General features: G+C 57.2%; 1 protein-coding gene across 7 annotated transcripts in view; it reads right to left on the bottom strand.

The window, feature by feature from the left end:
• Window positions 1-9,438: 9,438 nt before the first annotated feature.
• Window positions 9,439-24,057, bottom strand: part of ELN (elastin) — a 30,439-nt gene continuing 15,820 nt past the window's right edge. For 4 of the 7 annotated variants that reach the window (XM_034988657.1, XM_034988659.1, XM_034988656.1 and 1 more), the window contains 21 exons: window positions 22,665-22,754; window positions 22,527-22,580; window positions 21,840-21,947; window positions 21,180-21,221; window positions 20,496-20,618; window positions 20,226-20,267; window positions 19,741-19,827; window positions 18,807-18,863; window positions 17,643-17,714; window positions 17,500-17,559; window positions 16,944-17,069; window positions 16,212-16,250; window positions 14,755-14,808; window positions 14,596-14,655; window positions 14,323-14,388; window positions 13,724-13,762; window positions 13,479-13,532; window positions 13,022-13,066; window positions 12,605-12,634; window positions 11,968-12,018; window positions 9,439-10,709 (listed from right to left, as the gene is read on the bottom strand). In XM_034988657.1, the coding sequence (XP_034844548.1) occupies window positions 10,666-10,709; window positions 11,968-12,018; window positions 12,605-12,634; window positions 13,022-13,066; window positions 13,479-13,532; window positions 13,724-13,762; window positions 14,323-14,388; window positions 14,596-14,655; window positions 14,755-14,808; window positions 16,212-16,250; window positions 16,944-17,069; window positions 17,500-17,559; window positions 17,643-17,714; window positions 18,807-18,863; window positions 19,741-19,827; window positions 20,226-20,267; window positions 20,496-20,618; window positions 21,180-21,221; window positions 21,840-21,947; window positions 22,527-22,580; window positions 22,665-22,754 (1,343 nt within the window). In that variant the 3' untranslated portion in view covers window positions 9,439-10,665. The remainder of the gene's footprint in view (window positions 10,710-11,967; window positions 12,019-12,604; window positions 12,635-13,021; window positions 13,067-13,478; window positions 13,533-13,723; window positions 13,763-14,322; window positions 14,389-14,595; window positions 14,656-14,754; window positions 14,809-16,211; window positions 16,251-16,943; window positions 17,070-17,499; window positions 17,560-17,642; window positions 17,715-18,806; window positions 18,864-19,740; window positions 19,828-20,225; window positions 20,268-20,495; window positions 20,619-21,179; window positions 21,222-21,839; window positions 21,948-22,526; window positions 22,581-22,664; window positions 22,755-24,057) is intronic. The other 3 variants (XM_034988658.1, XM_034988662.1, XM_034988661.1) reach the window with 2 other exon arrangements.

The raw sequence follows: 24,057 nt of genomic DNA, 5'->3' as shown, positions 1-24,057 counted from the left end.
GCCCTGGGGACGGGGCGGAGGGGCGGGCCGGGGCGGGGCCTGGAGCTGCGGCACGGGGGCGGGGCGGGGCGGGGCGCGGGCGAGCGGCCGAACTGCCCTGCGCGGCCCCGCCCCGCGCCCTCGGCGGCGCCCAGCCCCGCCCTTTCATTCATCTTCGCCCGAGCGCCAGGTCTCTGCTGGGCGCCGCGAGGCGGAGACGCGTAAGCCGAAAACTGCGGCATCGGAGGGGAAGCGTGCTCCGGTGCGGCGGCCTAGGGGGATGCAGAGGCCTGGAGAAGGGGCCTCAGTTTCCCCGCGGGAGCCCCTGTGACCCGAACCAGCTGGAGGCCAAGAACCCAGACCCGAGCTGGAGGAGGCGGTGTGGACCCTGAGGACCGTGGTGGTCGCCTTGGGGAGGGGCGCCTGTCAGGTCCTCTCTCTGTCTCTGAGGCCTGCAGTGAGGTCAGGCCCTGGCGGGGGAAGGCCATGGCCCAGGTCTCAGGCCCTCACCGCCTAGGCAGGGAGCTAAAGGAGGACGATCTGGGGAGGAGTGAACCTCTGCCCGGACCTTGACAGATGTGCTCAGGGGTCTGCTCTTCCTAGTTCTGGAGACCTGGAGCTGGCGCTCCCCTGCCCAGGGTGCGGAAAGAGGCATAGCTGAGCAGGGTTTGGGCTGAGTGAGATGGCCAGAGGAATTGGGCCGTCCCCAAAGCACAGGTCCCCAGTTTAGCACTGAAGAGATGGACCATCCTGCCTAGAAGTGGAGAATCCTAGAATGCTGGACCTGGGGAGGCGGCGACCCTTTATCCCTTTAGACGCACCCTCCCACTTCATCCCATTGCAGACCGGTGGTGAGTGGAGAGGTTGAGCACCATGCCGAGGGGTGCCCAGTGAACAAGGGGCAGAGCGGCCTCGACTTGGGCTCTACATAATCATGTGTGTGTAGAATCCTCTAGCCAGGGCCCACTGCCAATGGCCTGCAAAGCAAGGACACTCACCCCTGGGTGCAAAATACAGTTCCTGGGGGAGGGAAGAAAATATTAGAATTTTAATTTCTTTTCTTTTCTTTTTAAGATTTTATTTATTTTTTGACAGAGAGAGACAGTGAGAGAGGGAACACACGCAGGGGGAGTGGGAGAGGGAGAAGCAGGCTTCCCGCCCAGGAGAGAGCCCGATGCGGGGCTCGATCCCAGGACCCTGGGATCATGACATGAGCCGAAGGCAGACGCTCAAAGACTGAGCCACCCAGGCGCCCCTAGAATTTTAATTTCTGACAAGAAAGAACCTGGGCTCTTAAAATACTTAATATTTAGGTTGGTGTCAGTGTCCTTGCTCTGTTTGTTGGTCGGATGGCTTCGGGAGCAGGCCACAGTGCAGGCTGGAGGAGGGCACAGTGTGGATCTGGAGGGGCCATGCACCTGTGCCTAATTAGCTGAGTGATATTGTCAAGTTTTAACAAAACTAACACAGAATGGACTGGTGGCTGCTAAAGATTCCTGAAAAGAAAGCTGAGATCAAAGACAATGCTGATACTGCAAGACAAACAAAAAGATGGAGCTGGGCTTCTATCCTTGGTAGGAACTGCTTGTCAGCCCCCGTCCCGGCAGAACCAGTGACTGGCTCATCAAATCTGACGTATTCAGTCACATTGCTCCTATAAGGTATTACATCTTTTTTTTCTTTTTAAGACAAAAAAAGAATTTTGTACTTTTAAGTAATATAATCGTTCAAGTATTGTTTTTCATCTTTTGAGGACTCTTCGTAAACGGCTTTTGCACGGTTATGGGATGACCATGTTTTGTTCGCATAGTCAAGTACGTCTATGATTTAAGTGAGTATGAGTATGTGTGTGTGGTGGGGAGCAAATTAAGAGCCCCGGCTTGGATGCATTAAGTTTTGGGTGCTTATTTGCCATCCAAGTGGCAAATGTGTGTGTGTGTGTGTGTGTGTGTATGATGTTTGCTCAAAAATATTTTACTGATGGGGTTCACGATAAAAATTTTCTAGATGAGGGGTCAAGAGCCCTGGGGGGAAAGGCTCGTTTACTCCAGGTCAGTGATTAGGATTTGTCCAAACTTGCTAAATTGATGTCTGGCTAAACACAAGCTGGTGACAAGCAAGAAGCTCCATGGGGGATGGGGACACTGTCACAGGATGAGCCCAAGGCTGTCACCCAGGGCAGGGGCCTGAGCCTGAGCTGTCCTAGCCTCGGGACAAAGAGATGGCATCACGGGATCCCTGCGGTCAGACACAGTCTGCCCCCTTCTCTCCCACTCTGGGTGACCTCACCCAGGCATGTTGCTTGGTGCTCCCCTGCCCCGTCTTTGAACTGCAGGACCTAAGGACCCAAATGTCTCCTTGGCACCTCCACTTTGATGGCAAATGGGCACCTCACACTTAATGTGTCCAGGCCAGAGCTCTTAATTGGTGCCTGGAGCTGCTCTTCCGCAGCTGTTCCTCATCTCAGTAAATGACAATACCATCATCTAGTGGTTCAGGTCCAAACTTGCAGGTGCCCTTGACTTCTCTCATCCTCTCCCCTTGCCCCTTGCCATCTGATCCGTCAGCACATTCTTTTGGCTTTCTGTACAGAATATATCCAGAATTCCACCATTTCTCCCTCCTCCCTGGTCTAGCTGGGTATACGGGGCAATAGTCCCCAGGTCGTGTCCTTTTATTACCCTTCGGAGCCTCCAAACACATGGGTCAAAGTGTGACATTTTCTTGCTTTTAAACCCAAAGCCCTTACTTCGACCTTTACAGGACTTAGCCCCTGGCTAGTTCTTTGCTTTTACTTCTTTTCTCCTTGCTCACTTTTGTTAACGGAGGCGCACCTCTTGTGCTGTTCTAACTTCCCAAGCATGCGCTCATCACAGGGTCTTTTGGGAGGTCAGGTATCCCCACCCCTTCCAATAATGTACCATTCTTTGTCACTCCCTATCTTCTTTCCTGGCTTTTATTTCTTTTTAATTTTTAAAAATATTTTTTTCAGTTTATTTTTTAAAGATTTTATCTATTTATTTGAGCATGAGCAGGAGGAGGAGTAAAGGGAGAGGGAGAAGCAGACTTCGCACTGAGCAGGGAGCCCCATGTGGGGCTCGATCCCGGAACCCTGAGATCAGGACCTGAGCCGAAGGCAGACGCTTAACTAACTGAGCCACCCAGGCGCCCCAAAAGTTTATTTATTTTTTTAGCAATCTCTACACCCAATGTGGAGCTTGAACACACAACTCTTCCTACTAAGCCAGCCCAGTTCCCCCATCCTGGCTTTTAATCCTCATGGCTCTGATTCCCCTGATATTAGAGTGAATCCTTTACTGACTTGTCTCCTGAGGGCTGCTCTAGCAAATCACCACAAACTCGGTCTAAGTGAACATGAGTACGTGTGTGTGGTGGGGAGCAGATTCACAAACAACAGAAATGGACTTGCTCACAGTTCTGGAGACCAGAAGTCTGAAATCAGTTTGAGCCCAAATCAAAGGCTGCACTCCTTCTGGAAGCTCTAGAGGAGAATCAGTGCCTTTCTTCTAGCTTCTTCTTTTTTCAATTGCGGTAAAAAGCACATAATATAAATTTACCATCTTAATCATTTTTTGCTTTAAGGAGGCTCCACGCCTAGCACAGAGCCTAGTGCGGGTCTCGAACTCATGACCCTGAGCTCAAGACCTGAGTGGAGGGGCGCCTGGGTGGCTCAGTCGTTGGGCGTCTGCCTTTGGCTCAGGCCATGATCCCGGGGTCCTGGGATCGAGCCCTGCATCGGGCTCCCTGCTCAGCGGGAAGCCTGCTTCTCCCTCTCCCACTCCCCCTGCTTGTGTTCCCTCTCTCACTGTGTCTCTGTCAAATAAATAAAATCTTAAAAAAAAAAAAAAAAAAAAAACGACCTGAGCGGAGATCAAGAGCCAGACACCCAACCAAGTGAGCCACCCAGGCTCCCCCCATCTTAACCCTTTTATTTTTTTTTGAGAGAGAGAGAGAGAGAGCGCTAGCTCGCACGTGCACGTGACCAGGGAAGAGGGAAAGGGAGAGAGAGAATCTTAAGCAGGCTCCACGCCCAGTGTGGAGCCCAACGTGGGGCTCAGTCCCAGGACCCCAAGATCATGACCTGAGCAGAAATCAAGAGTCGGATGCTTAACCAACTGCGCCACCCAGGCGCCCCTGTTTGTTAAACTTCTAATTTTGTTCATGTATTATTTACCTGATTTTGTTTAGCTCATTGTGTTACAGCTCACTGGACTTCTTTAGGACAATTATTTTGCATTCTCTATCAGGTAGCTCATGGCTCTACCTTTCTTTTTTTATTTTTATTCATTTTTTAAAGATTTTATTTATTTATTTGATAGAGATAGAGAGAGGGAGAGCACAAGCAGGGGGAGTGGCAGGCAGAGGGAGAGGAAGAGGCAGGCTCCCCGCTGAGTAAGGAGCCCGACGTGGGGCTCGATCCCAGGACTCTGGGATCATGACCTGAGCCGAAGGCAGCCGCTTAACTGACTGAGCCACACAGGCGCCCCTCTACCTTTCTTTAGAGTTGGTTACTGGAGCTTTATTAGTTTCCTTTGGCAGTGTCATGTTTACTGGATTCTTCATGATCTGTGTGGCCTTGCCTGGATTTCTCAGCACTGAACACTGACACCCTTTCCAGTCTTTACAGACTCATTTTAATAGCTGAAGACCTGTTCCTGCCAGTTCCCTGGATTTATGAGTCTGTCTCTGGGATTGTGTTATAGTGAGGCTGGAGCTGGGTCTCATTTGTTGGGCCCACCATGGGGTCCCACCCAAGGGCATGGGTGGGCATGGCTTCTGCTGGGTCCTTGAATGTGCTTTCGTTGCAATACTGGGCTGGTCCTTGGGTGGGCGGAGCTGCTTCCAGGCCACGGTACAGTGGGGCTAGAGCCAAGTCATGGGGCTATTTTAGGGACTATAGTCGGGTCTGAGGCCAGCAGTCCTGTTTACTGGGGGCTGGATGGGCATTCCTGCTCCTGGATCCCGTGGTGGAGGGGTGGGTGCCAGGATCATGGAGAAGCAGGGTGTGCTAAGTCCATAGCTACGGTCTACTGACGACAGTTGATGGGCCTGCCACTAGTGTGTGGATCTACCTTCTAAAAATGGTCATCCTGTGGGGCGCCTGGGTGGCTCAGTCAATGGAGCATCTGACTCTTGGTTTGAGCTCAGGTCATGATCTCATGGGTCGTGAGATAGAGCCCCGTGTTGGGCTCTGCCCTCAGCGCGGAGTCTCCTTGAAGATTCCCTCCCTCTGCCCCTCTCCCCCAACGCTCTCGCTCTCTCTTAAATAAATAAATAAGTCTTAAAAAAAAAATAAAAGTGGGCATCCTGGGTTTTGGGCACCACTGAGGTTTCACCAGCTACCTAGCTCCTAAACCTCCCACAAAAGCATTTTTGTCCACGAACGGCTGCCAAATATTTGTTTCAGTGAGGGCGTGTGGGCTGGGGATGTATTCTTCCCTCTTGCGGTCCCTTTTCTGTAGTTTTCTCTTCTTGTCATGTTTTTGTCTGATTTTGGTATCAGGGTAATGCTGGCCTCTTAGAATAAACTTGGAAATGTTCCCTCCTCTTTCACTTTTTTTTGAGGTGGGGGAAGAGTTTCAGGAGGATAGGTGTTCATTCTTTCAATGTTTGGTAGAATTTACCAGTGAAGGGCGCCCGGGTGGCTCAGTGGGTTAAGCGTCTGTCTTTGGCTCAGGTCATGATCCCCAGGATCCTGGGATCGAGTCCTGCATCGGGCTCCCTGCTCAGCGGGGACCCTGCTTCTCCCTCTGCCCACCCCCCACCCCCCATCCTCCCCTTGGGCTTGTGCTCTCGCGCTCTCTCTCTTGCAAAAAATAAATAAATAAAATCTTAAAAAAAAGAATTTACCAGTGAAGCCATCTGGTCCTGAGCTTTTCTTTGTTGGGAGAATTTTTATTATTGATTCAATCTCCTTGTTAGTCGTCTTTTCAGATTTTCTATTTCTTCATGATTCAGTCTTGCTTTGTGGTGTGTTTGTACGAATTTATCTATTTCTTCTGGGTTGTCCCAATTTGTTGGCATACAGTCTGTTCAGACTGTTATAAGGATATTTGCGATGGCATTTAGCGCCAACCAGGGTAATCTCCCCATCTCAGGATCCTTAACTGAATCACATCTGCAAAGACTCTTTTCCCATATAAGGGAACTGTTATGGGCTGAATTGTATCTCTGCAAAATTCGTATGTTGAAGTCCTACCCCCAGTACCTCGGAATGCAACTGTGTTTGGAGAGAGAGCCTTTAACGAGGCAATTAGGTTAAAATGGTCATCAGAATGGGCTCTGGTCCAATCTGACTGGTGTCCTTATAAGACGAGGAGATTGGGAACAGATAGGCACAGAGCGGAGACCACCGTGGGAAGACACAGGGCGAACAAGCCGAGGAGAGGGGTCTCGGAAGAAACCAGCCCTGCGCACACCTTGATCTTGATCTTCTGGTCTCCAAAACCGTGAGAAAATAAATTTTTGTGTTTGAAGTACCCCCAGTCTGGGGTACTTGGCTATGGCCGCCTGAGCAGACTAATGCAGTTAATAGTCACAGGGTCAGTTGGTAATATTCACAAGGCTCAGGACCCGGATACCTCTGGGGCTATTATCCAGCCTAACACATTACCATCTTTCTACCGTAGTGCATAACTAAGAAAAGCAGGGCGTTTATGTATTTTATTTTATTTTATTTTTTATTTTTTTAAAGATTTTATTTATTTGAGAGAGAGAGAATGAGAGACAGAGAGCACCAGAGGGGAGAGGGTCAGAGGGAGAAGCAGACTCCCTGCTGAGCAGGGAGCCCGATGCGGGACTCGATCCCAGGACTCCAGGATCATGACCTGAGCCGAAGGCAGTCGCTTAACCGACTGAGCCACCCAGGCGCCCTATGTATTTTATTTTAAAGATTTTATTTATTTAGAGAAAGAGAGAATGAGAGAGAGAGAGAGAGAGAGAGAGCACATGAGAGGGGGGAGGGTCAGAGGGAGAAGCAGGCTCCCCGCTGAGCAGGGAGCCCGATGCGGGACTCGATCCAGGGACTCCAGGATCATGACCTGAGCCGAAGGCAGTCGCTTAACCAACTGAGCCACCCAGGCGCCCTCTTATTTTTTTTTAAAGATTTATTTATTTATTTGAGAGAGAGAGGGAGTGAGCCCGCATGTGTGAATGGGGGTGGGGAGGGGCAGAGGGAGACAGAGAGGGAGAGAAGCAGACTCCCCGCTTAGTGGGGAGTCCGTCGCAGGGCTCCATCTCAGGACCCCGAGATCGTGACTTGAGCCCAAACCAAGAGTCAGCCACTTAACCAACTGAGCCACCCAGGCGCCCTATGTATTTTATTTTAAAGATTTTATTTATTTAGAGAAAGAGAATGAGAGAGAGAGAGAGAGAGCACATGAGAGGGGGGAGAGGGTCAGAGGGAGAAGCAGACTCCCTGCTGAGCAGGGAGCCTGATGCAGAACTCGATCCTGGGACTCCAGGATCGTGACCTGAGCTGAAGGCAGACGCTTAACCAACTTGTTCTTCAGACAGTGTTTAGCCCCAGGGGAATTTACATTCTGGTGTGGGGAGTCAGGTGAGGAACAAAGAGGTGAAATATCCTGTGTCACATGGTGGCAGGCGCTCTGGAGAGAAAGCAGGCAGGGACAGGTGAGGGAGGAGGGGACAGTTTGTGATTTTAGACAGGGAGATGGAGGAGGTGACATTGGAGTCACTGAAGGCCGGGCGGGAGCCAAGCACCTTGATAGCAGAGGGAAGAGCGCTTCGGGCAGGGGAGACAGCAGATGCTGACCCACAGCGGGTGGCCTGCTCCCTGCAAGGAAAAGAGAGAGGGCCTGTGGAAGTGCCTGGCCTGATGGAGGGCGGGGGAGCGGGACGTGGGGTCAGAACAGCAGGTCCCACTCAGGTGGGGGCTCCGAGGCCGTCAGAAGGCCTTTCTGGCTTTGGCCCTGAGAGAGACGGGAGCCATGGCAGGATTTTGAGTGGATGCATGGCTTGACTTGACTTAGGTTTTTTTTTTTTTTAAAGATTTTATTTATTTATTCATGAGAGAGAGAAAGAGAGAGGCAGAGGCAGAGGGAGATGCAGACTCTCCGCCCGACGTGGGACTCAATCCCAGGACCCTGGGATCATGACCTGAGCAGAAGACAGACGCCTAACCATCTGAGCCACCCAGGTGCCCTTGACTTAGGTTTTAAAGGGATTTTTTTTTTTTTTTTTTTTTTTGGCTGCTACGTGGAGAGAAGGCTAATGGGGAGCCCGGGAGAGAATCGGGGAGTGAGGAAGCTACTGTGGTCATCCGGGCAAGTGCTCCTGGCGGACCAGGGTACCCAGCCCTGGAGGCTGTGAGAAGGGGCTGGACTCTGGGCGTCTCCTGGAGGTAGCATTGTGGGATTTGCTGGGCAATCTGATGTGGGGAGTTGGAAGAGAGGAGTCACACTGTCACGGGGGTGTCACCCCTGTGGGTCTCCAGGAAGCCGCCCCTCCCCCTTTCCTCCCCGCGGCCCCCTCCCAGCAGGTGCTCCATCTGTCCAGACCCTCCTCCTTGGTCTTCCCAGTAAATTGCTTTTTTCGCTCCACTGTGCCCTGGGATATCCTCCCAGAGCATCACCCCACCTGCTTCTCCTTCCATCCCAGCCCCTCCTGGCTTTGCAGGCAAACACGCAGATACCCAGGCTCCCGACAAACAGCTCCCTCGCCTCCCTGCTGCTTTATGGGTGTGCCCAGCAGCTGTGGGGTCGGATGCAGGCGTGAGGCCATGTGGGCCCCGGAAGTGGAATTGGTGGTGGTGGGGAGGGGATTCTAGAATCTGGCACCCAGGGCATGGTGTGAAGGGGAGTTGTGGGCTCTAGGTGGGCACATGCCCAGGCCCCGTGGATTTCTGGCCCTGAGGGGAGGGGAATGGCCCTGGGGCTGGGGGCCTCCGAGGGTGGTACTGAGGCTCCCAGTGCCACCTGCAGGACCTCACTTGTTGGGTTTTAGCAAGAACTGAAGCGGTGCCGTGTGGGTGAATGGCTCTTCCTTCGAGGGGATGTCTCAGAGGGAAGCCCGTCTTCTGGTTTGCTTAGGTGGGACCGTTTCTCCCCTCTCCGCGTGGCTGTTCACCAAGGCCAAGGGTTTGGTTTGGACAGGAGGGTCATTTTGTTTCCTCTACCCCTTCAGCTCTACCCTCAGCGCCTGGAGGCCACCTACCAGGCCCTGTGCCCAAGGTCTTGGGCCCAAGGGGCAGGCCTGGGAAGGTATGGCTGGGTGGGTGAGCCACCTCCTCAGGGGAGACCCATGTGGGTGGGCATGCGTGGGGCTGGCTGGCCGGGCTTTCATTGCTAAAGGGCGAGCAGACCTTGGAGAAGGGTTGATACACCCAGAGCAGGTGATTTTGGCAAAGAGCCCCCCCCCCAGTACACCTGTTTCTGCCCTGGGGGCAGAGGAGAGAGGACAAAGGAGGCCTTGACCCAGTTTCCTTCAAAAGGTTTTCATTTATTAGTCTTTTCTTAAGCAGTTAATTCTCTTTTCATATTTAAAAGGAAAAAAAAAAGGTATGTGTTTTCATCCAGAGTTATACCAAAGTGATTAAGATGAATCTTCTCCTGGGGAATATAGCTCCCAGATCAGAAGAAAAAAAAAAAAATTTTTTTTTTTCAATTAACCACGAAAATAAAACCAGGAGAACGTCAACAATCCAAAATCATCCCCAAATATCCAGGACAAAAAATAAAATATTTATTGATCTATCACAGCGAGACACAAAGAAACGGGCAGGGCAGGGGTGGGAAATGCTCTGAAGTGGGTACAGTGGTTCGAGGGAAGGACGGGGGGGTATACAGTACTGCATGGGGTGACCCAGTTCGGGGAGGAGATTCCTGCCGCCCCAGCTGGTGTAGCTCCTCACACCCTGTGTGCTCAGGCCCCATCGTAGGGGTGTGTGTGGCGGGGGGGAGGCAGGGCACAGGTCGCCAGGACACATTAACCAGGTTGATGGTGGGGGCACCCAGCCAGCTAGCGGTGCTGGGCAGTCAGCTGGGGACAAGGATGGATGGACGGATGGACAGATGGCTGGATGAATTCCACAAGAGCAAAAGCGCTGTTCCCAGTGGGGGTCTTCCCATCCGCAGGTGTCCCAGACGTGGGGAATAGGTGGGGGGGCAAGGGGGCTGAGAGATGGTATGACCGAATCCAGCTTGAGGCTTTAGGTGCTTAGGTACCAACTGGACCGCAGCCGGGGTTGGGGGGTGGTTCTGGTGGGCAGGGGGAGGTGGGACTGCACAGGGAGTGTCCGCACCATCTTCAGAGGAGTCCCAAGGGAGGGGGTTCCCGAGGGGCCGCCCTTCCCTCCTCCCTCCCCCCAGGAAGATGAGAGCACCAGCATGTAGCACCAAGTTCCCCTGGAGATGGAGAGTGTGTGGAGGGGGAGCTCCTGGGTGGGAAGGGGGTGAGGGCGGGGGGCTAAGCCCACCCACCCCCGGCCTCTGAAGTTGGGGGCCTCCTGGGGTCCACTTGGCCACCTCTCTTGTTTCCTTGCTTTGTGGATTTCCAAGGCCACCCAGCCTGGCCTGTCCCCTCCCAGGGTGGGGACGGGGGAGGGGGGATGGGAGGTGGGGGGGAGGGGGTCACAAGGGGTTTACATTCTCCACCAAGCAGTAGCACCAACGTTGATGAGGTCGCGAGTCAGGGGTCCCGGGAAGCTCACTTTCTCTTCCGGCCACAGGATTTCCCCAGGCAGGCCCCACCTGGGCGGGAGAAGGCACTCGTGACGGTCCGACCCCTCCGGGGTCCTGCTCAAGCCCCTGCCCGCTTGGGGCAGCTCCAAGGTCTTCTCACACCCACATCAACACAGTGGGGAACAGAGACTCCAAAGCCATGAGAAGCCTGGCCACAACCTCCCACCAAACTCTGAGCCATTGCACTGCCGTAACTCCTCCCGGGCAGGGGGGTGGGAGCAGGGCCCATGGGATGGTGGCCTAATCAAGGCTCAGGGAGGGGAAGGGCCCTGGCCTGGACAAGGTCTCTATGTTCTGAGTCCACTGCGTTTGGGAAGGCTTCAGCGAGCGGCTCTGAGCGCACCGATTGGCAAGCCTCGTTTTAAGCCATCAAGGCACCACTGTCTGGTAGCAGGGCCTGATGTAGTTTCTACCCCTGGGGAGCTCAACACGGCTCCTTACCGCCACCTGGTGGCAGCGATCAGCCGAGCGGGGCAGGGACAGGCTTCTCCCTGTGAAGCTCCTCCAGTGTGTTTGGAAAGCAGTGTGATCAGGCCACACGCATCAAGTGGTACCTGAGAGTGGGTTACCCTGGACAGGGTCGGGCTGGTCTTGCCTCTGCCTCTCCCAGCCCTGGCCCCAGCTGCCCTATCTGTGTCGTGGGAAACAGGTGGGGAAGGAAGGGATTCCACAGCCTGAGCAGACACAGGGGTGGAGCTGGGCGTCTTTGGGTCTCCTCTGGGAACTGTTGGGAGGTGCCTTGGGGGGTGGTGACCATTATCTGTCCCCCCCCACACACACACACACATTCCCAGAGGCACGTCTGCAACTTTGAGCAAGGGTGTGGCTCTGTCTGGACCAGATGGTGGCCTCTGCCCACCCTGCCTGACTAGGGGCACCTTGGGTCCCCCATCCACCCCTCAAATTCCCTGACTCTAAGGTCCATTGTCCCATTTACTCTCTCTTCCTCTCTTCCTCCAAGTTCCTCCCTCGCCCTCCTCCCTTCTCTTTCCCTTGGCTCCTCCCGGTGGGCAGCCGGGAGGGAGAAATTGCCAGGCCTGGCTTGGGGAGAGCCTGGAGGGTCCCAGGCCCACTCTTAGCTCTGGGTGTCTGTGTCGGAGATAGACGCAGGGATGGGGGTGAGGTGACCAGCTCCCCCCAGCCTCTCCACTCCCTCCCCGCTAGGCCTGCTCCAAACGCGCTGCTCCCAGGCTGATGGACCCCAGCCCTTTGCCTCTGTCCGCTCCTCCCCACCATGCCCTCTCCCAGGGGCTGAGTCTCTACTCACCTGGGAATCCCAGGGCTCCCAGGGCCCCTCCATAGGGCTTGGGAGGTTTGCCTGTGGAGGGAAGGGTGGGGGTTGGGGAGGCGGCCAAGCTTTGCTGCCTCTCCCAGAACCCCCACCATGTACCAGGCCTCCAGCCTGTCACAGAAGGTTCTGAAGACCTTCCTGCCCCCAGCCTGGCCTTCGGTCTCACCCAGCTGGACACCTGCTCTGCTCCTTATGAACGGTATCCTGCCTGTGGTGGTCTGAGCAGCTAGGAAGATGCCCCCGCCCACCAGTCAGACCCCAGTCACGCAGACTGCCCCACCTAAAAAGCCCTAGGCTTTGGCCTCCCTAACCACCTGCTTGAACAGACCTTGTTTTCCCCTTACATGCTTCCTTTCCTTTTCTGTGGGGTCTCATCAGGTTCTACAGTTACACCAGAGACGGGGGCTGGCCCAGGTCTCTGTCTCCTGGTGTCACGTCAAATGCCAGGCTGCGAGCCCCGGGAATGGGATCCTTGCCCCCCCACGCATCCCTACATCCCACAACTGAATTTCCTTGGCATCGGAGGGCCAGCCTAGGGCCATGGCCTCGGTCACTGCTGCCACGGTAGCACCCCACCCCCACTCCACGAAAGTAGCTCAGGGCCCTGACTCACCACCAATGCCCAGGCCCCCGGCTCCGCCACCTGCAGGACAAGGGGAGGGGCTATGAGTGAGTCCACTCTGGGGAGCCCGCCAAGCCTCCCTCCCGCCCCCCGGGGCAGCCAAGTTCTGGGCCTGGGTGTCAGGAGCCCTCAGCTCGGCCTCAGTCATCGTGTGACCTTGGGCAAGTCCCTGGCACTGTCTGAACCTCAGTGTGCCTCGTCTGGAACGTGGTGCTTTGGAAAAGCTGATGCTCCCTGGCCTTGCAGGGGAGGGGGAGGAGAAGGAGGGGAGGCCCAGCTTCGTGTAAGGGAGGCCATGGGTCTACTCCTGGGTCCTGGCTCCGCTCTTCCGAGCAGAGGAAGCAGGGGAGTGGGCAGGATGGGGCCGGAGCGACAGGCCGGGCCGGGGGACAGGGAGCCTGGGTGTACCTGGGTAAATAGGGGACAGTCCGAAGCCAGGTCTTGCTGCAACTCCTGTGGGAGGGGTTCGGGGTTGGCGTGGGGCAGGCCCTGCTCCAGCCTCATCACCTCCTGCCTCTCTGCCCAGGACCACCTCCTCCCCGCCGTGTGCCCCTCGCTGGTGGAGCAGTTTCCCTAACAAGTCTTGTCTCTGCCCAGCACCCTGACAGGGGCCCCCGCACCCCCAGCTCATCAGCCTGTGTCTGTCGCCTACGGTGTACCCGCTGGTCTGAGGCCTGCCCCTTTGCCCAGGATGTTTCCTTTCCTGGACTGCTCCCTCCACCCTGTCTCTCTCTCTCTCTCTCTCTCTCTCTCTCTCTCTAGTGTCCTTGAGCTAGATGTGGCTCTAGGAGTCCCCCTTGCTAGCCAGACAGGCCTCCTCTAGACCCAGGCGGAGCAGAGGATCTCACAGAGAGATGGCCCCTACCTCCGACTTGGAATGGCCTGGTGGCTCCCAGGACACCTTCTAGACCAGCGGCACCTGAGGAGAGGGTGGGCCGGGTTTGGATGAGGCGCAGCTGAAGGGGCCCTGAGCCCCCTCTCTGGGTACTGGGGTCGGGGACATCCTGGGCAGGCCTTCAGGGGTAGTGTGAGCGGACTGAGGCGGGAGCTGGGGCAGGGATGGGGTGGGGGCAGAGACAGCCTGCTGCCTGGACGGAGGGAGCAACTCACCATATTTGGCTGCTTTAGCAGCTGCGGCCGGGGACACACCTGGGGAGACATGGGGCCAGAGGGCTCAGGAATAGCACCGCCCTCCCGGAGTCCTGTCCCCTCCTGGCCTGCTCACCCACTCACCACCTGCCACCATCCTCCCATCTTCCCCAAAGTCTTTAGTGAGCTATTCCTGCGTGTCCAGTCAGGAGCACACAGGACGAGACACAGTGATGGCCCACGATAGAGTGACATGTCAACGCGGTGGACACCCCCCCCCCCGGCGGTGGCAGAGACTTTGGGGAAAAAATTTCCCTCCCAACTTTGCTTTTCTCCTCTGGAAAATGGGCACAACCATCGTCATCCCGATGAAAACTCCCACTTAAAGTGGGTGGGTAGGCTGACACAGGAGAGGGAGAGGAGGGGTGCCCAGCTGCACGCAGTGGCCCCAGCGTGCACTTGCTGAAGGTCCTCCAAATGCTGCCAGCCAGCCGGGGGCAGGTGTGGCAGGTGGGAAGGAAGCTCAGTCTCTCTCTCTCTCTCTCTCTCTCTCTCACACACACACACACACACACACACACACGCCCCCTGCACCCTCTGATTCCAGAGCAGTCCCTCACCTCCAAGGCCTCCGAGCCCCCCGACTCCGAGCCCCCCGACTCCCAGGCCTCCGGGTCCCCCGAGGCCTGTGGAGAGAGCTGTGTGTTAAATTGCTGGTGGGAATGGCGGGGGTCTGTCTGCAGACGGTGGGGTTCTCATCCCAGGACCCAGGTGGAGCCTGAGCTCCCAGGGCCTTGCAGGGCGTGGGCTGGGCTCTGGGGAGCCGATGCCCCTGAGGGCCCCGTGCATGGTCAGAGCCCTCCCCTCAAGTTCCACCCCCAACCAATGCTCACCAAACTGGGCGGCTTTGGCGGCGGCTTTGGCAGCAGCGGCCGAGGCCGCAGGTCCGACTCCTGGGGACATAGAAGGAGCTCAGGGTGTGTAGGGGGGTGGGGGACTCTCCACTGGTCAGTCTTCCTCCCTGCCCAGCCTGTCCTGGGCTTTCGACTCACCTGCCACACCGCCTGGGACACCTATTCCGCCAAGACCCCCGGCACCTCCCACTCCTGGAGAGAAGATGGAAAGTCAGTACCCCAATTTCTTCAGGACGGGGGCTCCCTGCCCCAGGGACGCTAGGCCAGCAGACATGTGGCCAAAGCCATGTGACCCAGTGGAAGGGGCACTGGACAGACACCTGAGTCTGAGTCCTGGCTCTGTCCTGGCCCATCGGGCAAGGGGGGGGTCCCCTTGAGCCGTGGCCCGCCCATTTCTGCTCCTTCCCAGCCAGCTGGGGCTGGGAACCACCGGTAGCCACAGTGGTGGCCATGAGCTGCGGAGGGGAGAAGACTAGACTCCTGTCCTGATAGCCCTGTGCTCGAATTCTGCTTCCTCCACTCATTATAGCTGTCGCCTCTCTGAGCCCCAGAGCCGATGATCCTTACCCTGCTCACGCTGCAGGTGTTTGGGGAGCAAAGGGACACCCCCACTGTGCACGTACTCTGAGCTCTGACCCACTGCTCAGTGCGGAGCCGCTGCGTGTGGCCACGGCTAACACCTGATGCAACATTCACGGTTCTCTGTGCTTCGCACGGAGTAGCCGGCTTATTATTCACTGCAGCAGGGAAGGTAGGGACCACTATCATCCCCATTTTGCAGATGAGAAAATTGAGGCACAGCAGAGGTTAAGCAATGTCCTCAAGTTTCCACAGGCAACACATGGCTTGGGAGCCAGCGCCCTCGACTGCTTTGTTTCCCTGGCAACGTCTGTTAGACTCAGGCAGGCCAGCCGCCGGCCAGGAACAGAAGAGGGGCCTGTGGGTCACCAGGCCCGTGCGGGGGTGGGGGCTGAGGAAGCCGGGATTTTCCGAGGTGGAAACTGGCCCCAAGTGGACTGGCCAGGGCTGGTTGGCGGTTCCCTGGCAGGGGCCCTGGTCTGGCTCCTAGGAGGCCAGGAATGCGGGGGCCACAGACAGTATGGGTCTGTCTGTCCAGGCGGGGCTGCCACGTCCTCCAAGCTCGTGGCAGGCCCAGTCGTGCTGACAGCAAGGCGGGCAGGAGGCCGGGGGCCTAGGTGAGGTGTCCCGGCTCTGCTGACGAGGCAGGCCTGGGCCCTGGCCCCTGGCCTTGGGTCCCACGAAACTGTCAGGGGTCAGGGACAGAAGGGCCTTAGGGACCACGGTCTTCATCAAGGAACTGCCACCAGGGTTTTTGGAAATGTGAGGGGCGTTTTGAGTTGTCCCGGAGGGGGAGGCATGCTAGGCATTTAGCGGGCAGGAGCCAGGGCTGCTAAACCATCCTTGATGTGTCCCAGAAACTGCCTTTTCTCACCCTGACCCTCCCAGCCTTGTGCTGCAGGCTCTGGGCGCTGGGCCCCGGCCCCGCCGAGGGGAGATGGGTGACCAGGTGTTATCAGGGCTGGTGGGGCAGCAAGCAAAGCAACCCCAGGGGGCAGTGTGTGGGGTGCACTCACCATATTTGGCGGCTTTAGCTGCAGCCAGGGTTCCAGGTACTGGGGGGGAAGAGAAAAAGGAAAAGGGGGCTGGTCAGCAGCCGAGGTCTGTGCCCGGGAGTTCTACCTCCTCCAGGGAACCCTCCCTGACTTCCTCAGCCTTCATCACTCCTCTCAAAGCTCTGAAGCGGTGGCTCCCCAGCCAGGCGCTCACCCTGCCAGGTAGAGAGCTCTAGTATCTAACCATGCTGCTGCCAGTCTGGTCTGGGGCTGGTTGAAGGCTGAATTGTGCCTCCTCGTCCTATCTGCCCCTTCCTTCTGCTCCAGGCACAGCGTGATCTGCCGGAGGCTGGATGCAGAGCAGGCACTAACTAGGTGAAGAACTGGAGGTCCTAGTGGCCCTCTTGCCATAGTGCTGCTGAAGGGGAGCCAGACTGGCCCACTCATGCCCGCTGACCCCAGGGACCTCCACCCTCCTTCTCCTGGGTAGTGGGCTACTTTTCAGTTTGGAACCCTGTCACTCCTCTAACTGAGCAGACAGAAACTCTGAAATCTAGCAGCCTGGGGCCCCCTTTGCCTGGCCTGCCACCCATCTGTTACCCCAGTCGTCTCTGATTGCTCAGGAGAACCTAATGGGGGATTCACTATGAGCCCCTGAGTGAGGCTGCTGGAGGATGTGCGGGCAGGAAGAGGGGTCTCCCTTCTTGGAGCTCAGGGGGGCAGTTTCCGCCCAGGCCCTACAAGGCCCCTCACCTGCACCTGCCCCAAAGCCAGGAACACCAGCTCCAAATCCAGGAATGCCGGCACCAACTCCGAATCCGGGAACGCCGGCACCAACCCCAAAGCCGGGAACACCAACAGGGAGCCCAGCTGCAGCCCCTGGGGGAGATGGGCAGTGGCGGGGGGGCAGCAGGCTAGGAGCATGCGCCCACGGTGGGGGGGGTCCTTCCCAGGGAGCTGAGTCAGCCCTCAGGAAGGGGGTCCAGATGCAAGCAGGGGCCTCCTCCCGCTGAACCTGCCCTCTGTAGTGCCACCAAGAATGGTCTTCCTAAAACGCCCACTGACCGCCAAGTCCAGCCCCTCCCAGCTTGGCATTCAGGGCTGCACGGCGGCTGTGGACACCCCACGTGTCACACAGGAGGACAGGGGGATCTCAGAGATTGCTTTGCTAGGGTGGGCCCCAGGACCTGAACCCAGGTGTCCCTCATGCCCGATCTGTGCTTCCGACCCCTCTGGTGGCCGCTCTGGGACCCAGTGAGGCTGCATATCGTGCGGGGGTTGTGGGTGCAGCTCAGGCTTGGGTACTCACGGTACTGGGCTTTGGCGGCTGCTTTAGCCGCGGCTTTGGCTGCAGCGGGGTCCCCTGCTCCTGCAGGGAGAGGGAGGGGGTTCAGGGACGGCACCCAGGGAGGATTCAGAGGCCCCTCAGGCCCACTTACTCAGGCAGCTTACCTATAACACCACCGGGACCAATGCCAATGCCGGGACCAATGCCGGGACCCACGCCAATACCGGGGCCTAACCCTGCAAGAGCCAGAAGAGCTCATTCTTAACCAAGTCCTGACCAAGGACAGAAGCCGATGGAAAGAGCAGCGGGCTGGGAGTCAAGAGCCTTGGGATCTTGTCCCAGCCCGGACACAGGCTTGCTGTGTGACGTCAGACAAGTTGCTTTCCCTCGAGGGGCCTCAGCTTCCTCATCCCTACAATGAGGCACGTGCAGGATCAGGAGCTCTTAACTTTGGAGGACAAGGACCCCTTTGGGGCTTCTGAGGGTGATGGAGGCAGTTACACAGTAAAGGGAACTCGGCAAGACGGGTAGACCTGGGTTCAAAGCTCAGCTCAGCCGCCATTGAGCTGAGCGAATGTGGGTGCGTGACTCAAGCTCTCAGAACCTCAGTTTCCCCATCTGTAAAATGGGAATAGTAGTACCAACCCCGTAGACTTGGTGTAAGGATTACCTCCGCACATACTGGCTTGGCAAAAAAGGGGTCGTTTGCCATACGTGAGTCTGGGGGTCAGCAGACCTGAAGTCAAGATGTTCTCTGGCCTAGACAGTGCTAAATTTTGTGATCGGAACCTTGATGTCTGCAGGCCCCTAAGGCCAAGGCACAGGGACCTCCCCCCGCCCAGGGCCTGGTGTACAGCTGGAATCTATAAAGTGGGGCTGCTGTGGTTTGCCCTATTCAGGAAGGTGTGGATGCCTGGGGCTGCCAGGGTGGGCTTCGGAGGTAGCAAGAGACGGAGAGCTTCGTCAGGCCGCAAGAAGTACTCTAGGAGGGTGGGAGTCCGGTGAGCCCAGCCTGAGGTCCAGAGGGGCGCAGGCCCCAGCTGCAGCTAGAGGCTGCAAGGGCTTTGGGAAAGCTGGGGAGCTGGGTCCTAGAGGGCTCGCCAGGGCCTGTTCTCACTTTGCTTTTCTGATCAGCCCTTCACCCACACCCCTAACAATGGTCAGATGGGCCAACGGTGGTGAGAAAGCCCCGAATGTGACAGCCCGAGGGGGCTTGCCTCCCGAGGAGAGCTGAGCTGCCAGACCCCAGAACAGAGAACATGAGGGGGAACAGTGCTCCAGAATGGGGGCTGGGAGCAGAATGGGGGAGGGCTGGAGGGGGCACTTACCGAACTGGGCGGCTTTGGCGGCGGCTTTGGCGGCTGCAGCGGCTGGGGTCCCTACTCCTGGAGAGGTGAAGAGTAGGGATCAGGGGGCAGTCCCTGACACCCCTCTCCACATGCCCTGCCCCATCCCCTCTTCTGGAAAGACCACCTGTAGGGAAGTGTCCCCTCCCCCAGAAGACCCTCCCCACACTGTGTCCTCAACCTGCAGAAAGAGAGGGGAACATGGACAGCCAGCCTGGCTTCCAGGCCTGCTCTGAGGATGGCCCACTAGCCAACCTGGGCATGTCCTTTCCCGGAGAAGCAGTTCTGCGACTGAGTTCTAGCTCTGGCTATGGCAGAGGGGAGCCCAGCGCTGATGGGTAGAAGCCCAGACCCTCTCCCAAGCCTCTAGAGGTCTTGTGCAGCTTTCTGCCGAAGGTGGTGTTAATTAAAAAAAAAAAAGTCCCAACAGTGCTTGTATCCCAAACTGGAGGAAACGGCTTGTTTTGGGGGAAAGCTCAAAAGGAAAAATTTTCCCCCACAAAAAAGGCATGCAGAAGAGAAATTGGGTGGGGAGAAACAACCAAGGAAGTCTATAACTTAATCTCCCTGTAACTTCATCTCTTCTCTTTGGCCTCTGACTGATGGGGGAGAATGAACACAGGAAGCCCAAAAGGTGGCCCAGGCCTCCCACCTGTTCCAGAACCAGAAAGGCCACTGGAGTAAAGGAGTTCCGTCACCTAGCTGCATGACGCCTGACTTCCCAAGCCTCCCCAGCAAGCTAGGATCCCACAGAGGGTCTTCCCTCCCAAGTAGGGGAATTTGCCCTCCCTCCTCCCTATCTCTGGCCTCCGTAAAGTCTTGTCAATCCGCGAAATGATGCACTTGACCTGGTCAACACCAGGGCTCCTTCCATGAGACAAGCCAAACCCGTCTCTGGGTTGGGGACACCGCTCACCTGGCACCCCTCCTGTACCTGGGACACCTGCCACTCCGTCTCCGATCCCTGGCACCAGCCCTCCCAAGGCTCCTGCCCCTCCAGCACCTGGAGGAGTGAAGGGCGTCAGCTCTGTCCCTAGAGTCGCCCACCCGTTGGGAGAGTGAAGGGTGGGGGTGGTTTGGGGAACAGAATGGTTGCAAGGCCACCTCCAACTTGCTGGTTGGGGCTGGGGGTGATAAGCAGGGCCTCAATATTCATAGTGGTGGGCGACTGAACAGGGCGGAAGGGTTCAGAGTGGCTTTGGAAGATGGGGCCAGGGACCTCCCGACCTTGACCTCAACAGAGAGGGAAACAGAGGCCTGAGCTTGAGGTGGCTCCGCCCTCACGCTGGGGGAGCGCTCTGACCTTGGAGCCTGGGCCCCCTGGGAGAGCAGGGCGGGGGAGGAGGATGGCACTGGCCTTGGCGTGGGGACGGGCAGGGCCAGGCAGGGCCGGGCACTTACCGTACTTGGCTGCCTTGGCCGCGGCTGCTGCCTGGGCTGCAGCTGTTGGAGGGGGGGAGAGAGCCCCTCAGAAACCCCCCTGGATCTCTGGGGGGGCTATGCCTACGGCACTCTTATGCTAAAGTGCTAGAGCTCCTCTCTGCTCCCCCCACCCCAGCTCCTCCCTGAGCTCTCTGAAGCCCGGTCTAGGCTCCCCTGCACCCCTCCCCCCATTGCCCTACAAGACAGAGGAGGCTTCTCCCACTTTCGCCTCATGGAACTCAGGCTCACGGGAAAGGGCAGCTCCAGGAACGCCTCCGACTCCAGCTCCGATACCGTAACCAGGAAAGCCCCCAGCACCGACCCCGACCCCGTAAGTGGGAATGCCTCCAACACCCACTCCGGCTCTGGCCCCTGCAGACGGAAGAGAATCAGGTGGAAAAGCATCTCAGTAAGAGAGGTCGGGGAGGGCTTGGGGGGTGGGGGTTGGGGGTGGGATGCTGGTCAACTGGGAAAGAGGAGGCAAGCCTCCCCCAGGTCTGGTCCATGAAGGACTGGAGACCATAGAATGCATGGGCCCCGGGCCAGCCTCCTCCAAGGAGCCTTTACTGACAACCCCCCCCGCCCAGTGCTCTCTAACCCCTTGGGGAAGGGCCCCGTTGTTGGCTTGGAGAGACTGTGGGCAGGTCCCATAGCCCTAGCCAGGCTTGGGCTCCTCTGAGAGGGCCCCGGTTGGGGCAGGGAGGGTCAGGGACGCTGTCTCCACTGGGAATGCCATACCGGGACTCTCCCATCACTCAGCCCCATGGCCTTATGGTAGGAGACTAGTGGAGGAGACATTGTCCCAGGGCCCAGCAGTTCCAAGTCCCAGCTCTGCCAGTGACCTCCCAGTGACTTGCTGTGTGACCCTGGGCAAGTCACTCCCCTTCTCTGGCCAGAACAGGACGGGGCAGAGCTAATCAGCACAGCACTCACCGAATTTGGCTGCTTTAGCAGCTGCAGCTGGTGACACAGCTCCTGGAGAGACCAAGGGGGACACAAATGACTCAAGGGCCTACTTGTCCATATCCCCATCTACTCATCTGTTCATCTGTCTACTTAACCACCCATTCATCCACCCATTGATCTACCCATATGTCTGTCCATTTGTTTGTCTATCCTTGGACTTCGATCCACCCACTCAACCAACGTACCTCTCTGTCCATCCATGCACCCACCCATCCATCCACTTATCCACTCCTCTGCCTACCTATCGATTCATCTAACTATGCAATGGTTCATTTTGCATTTGCCTTCTACGCACCCATCTCATCATTCGCTCATCCAACCATGTGCTTATCCATCCACCATCCATCCATCCATCCACTCACCATTTACTGAGCACCTATTCAGCTAAGGGCTGGGAATGTACACTGAGAGCCAGAAGATGAATTAGAGAAGCTGATGCTGGCCGTGACTAATTAGGAGATTGTTACAGCCCAAGGAAGAGAAGACGAGGCATGGCCAAGGGTAGGAAGAGAAGAGGATAGATGGGTGAGGTATTAGAGGGAATCCAAAAGTCTTAGCAACGGTTTCAATATTTCTCTCTTACGTGTGTATGCACGCGCACGCACACACACACGTAGCCCAGCTCACCTGGGACTCCAACACCTGGGATTCCAACACCTGGGACCCCAACACCTGGGACCCCAACTCCCGGGCCGCCAAAGCCTGGTCCACCGGGCACCAAGCCTCCAGCAGCTCCTGGTGGAAGGAAAGGATTGTTCTCCTGGCCTGGACCCTGTGGGAACCTCAGAGGGCCTCCAAGGGCACAGCTCTGGGAGCTGTGGGGAGCGGTAGGTCCTGAGGGCAGGATCCCAGGTGGGCTGCCATTGCGCCTGCATGGATCCCACCCATCCGAGAGATGGGGAGGGCTGCCGGAACCTGCCCAGAGCTCTGAGGGTTTGGCTCTGTGGGTGGGAAGACCATGATCTAGGTCTAAAGCCGAGTCAGGTCTCTCCGCTGGGCCCCCAGGGAGTGGGTACAGCAGTGGGACAGCCCTGAAGGGAGGAGGGGAGAAGCCAGCTGCTCCGTGCGACACCGCCCCCCGCCCCCAGCTGAGCTGATCAGTGGAGAACAATGGCCTTCCAGAAAGAGGGGCCAGAATGGGCAAAGGCAAGGAGGTAGGAACATTGCATGTTTGGGGAGTGGGGGGAGAGAGGCTGCCGCAGATGGATGAAGGCCCGGTCCACCCAGCCTTGTAGGACTGGGCTATCCAAGGCCCATGCGGATGGGGGGCTGAGGGCGCTGGGGTCCGGGCCGGCCACCCCTCGGGGCACTCACCGAACTTAGCTGCCTTCGCAGCAGCCTTTGCCGCAGCAGCCGGCGCCCCCGCCCCTGGAGAGACAGCCACAGAGCGTGAGGCCCTTCCCCCGGTGGCCCTCTCAAGAACACCCCCAGCCCCTGCTGGACGGCCGCTACCTGCGATGCCTCCGATCCCAGGAATTGCGCCGGGCCCGCCGGGAATGCCGCCGCCTCCAACACCAGGGAGAACCCCGGCTCCTCCCGCACCTGCCGGGAAGGGCGCGCTGAAGACGTAGCTCCCAGGGCCCCTCCCGAGGCCGCGCAGGAAGGCTGCTTGGATGCTGGAATTTTAACCAGCACCACGTCCTCTGGGAATGCGGCCCAGGCATCTCCGGCTGGGCCTGCTCGAGGAGGCCCCCACCCCACTGTTCCTTGACTCACCCCCAAAGTGTCCATTTCAACATGCTCATTAAGGGACTTGTATGTTTTCAGACAAATCCCATTCTAATCACTGCCACATACTGAGAAACCACAAGCGGCCGCTCCCTGGGCCAGAGGGGCCCCTGTAGGAATGTTCAAGGCTTCCCCTCCCTGTGTTCCGAACACTCGGCCAAGTTTGTAATCCAAGCGCCTGGCTGCCCAGCTCTGGCAGCCCCTCGTCGGTCGCCCCACTCTCCTGCTCCCACATTCCAGCCATCCCCCACAGCGTTGGGGGCCTAGAGGGAGGGCCTGCGGGGCCTCCATGGAGCAGGCCTCCGGCTCGCTGCTTCCCCTCCACTCTTGCCCCCTTGGGATGGTGGGGATATGCTCTCCGTCCCATTGGGGTACAGGAGGGGCTCCCTGGGACTGGAGGTGAAGACAAGGACCTCAGCCCCAGTAATGTGATTCTGAACTGGTGGATGAGCTGGGACGGGGGCAGAGATGCTCACTCTGCCCACCACACAGGCGTGGGGAAGGCCATGCCACGTCTGCAGGCCGAGGGATCATGGGCTTGAGGAGCAGGTTAGAAGTTGTAGAGTGCACATTAAATTGACACTGAACTATCACATTGTTTAAATACTCATGTAGGTACTGCCTAAAATTATCATTCTAACCATCATAGTACCCACCCCCTCTGCCCGGGCTTCTCCTTCCTGTTTTAACCACATGGCAAACTCCAGAATCAAATGTCATCTTCTCTGAGAAACCTTCTTGATTTCCCCCACGTAAAAATAATGTCTCCCTCTTCTTGACTCCCACCACAGTGCCTGCATTTTCCAGCAGGGCTCTTATTTGACCCTGGTCTCTGAAATAGCTGGCTGGCTGGCTGGATGGATGGATGGAGAGATGGATAGATGAGTGGATGGATGGAGGGAGGAATGGACAAATGGAAGGATGGATGAATGGAGGGAGGAATGAATAGATGGAGAGATGGATGGATAGATGGATGGATGGATGGATGGATGGATGGACTGGGGGATAGGTGGGGGGATGGATGGATGAAGGGATGGATGGATGCGTGGAAGGAGGGATTGATGGAGGAGGGAGGGATTGATGGAGGAGGGAGGGATGGATGGAGGGAGGGAGGGAT

Source organism: Mirounga leonina, unplaced genomic scaffold, assembly GCF_011800145.1.
Source record: "Mirounga leonina isolate KUSES-001 unplaced genomic scaffold, KU_Mleo_1.0 Mir_454, whole genome shotgun sequence".
Lineage (NCBI taxonomy): Eukaryota > Metazoa > Chordata > Mammalia > Carnivora > Phocidae > Mirounga > Mirounga leonina.
Note: the sequence above shows the minus strand (reverse complement) of the source record. Positions and strands in the feature narration are given on the sequence as shown.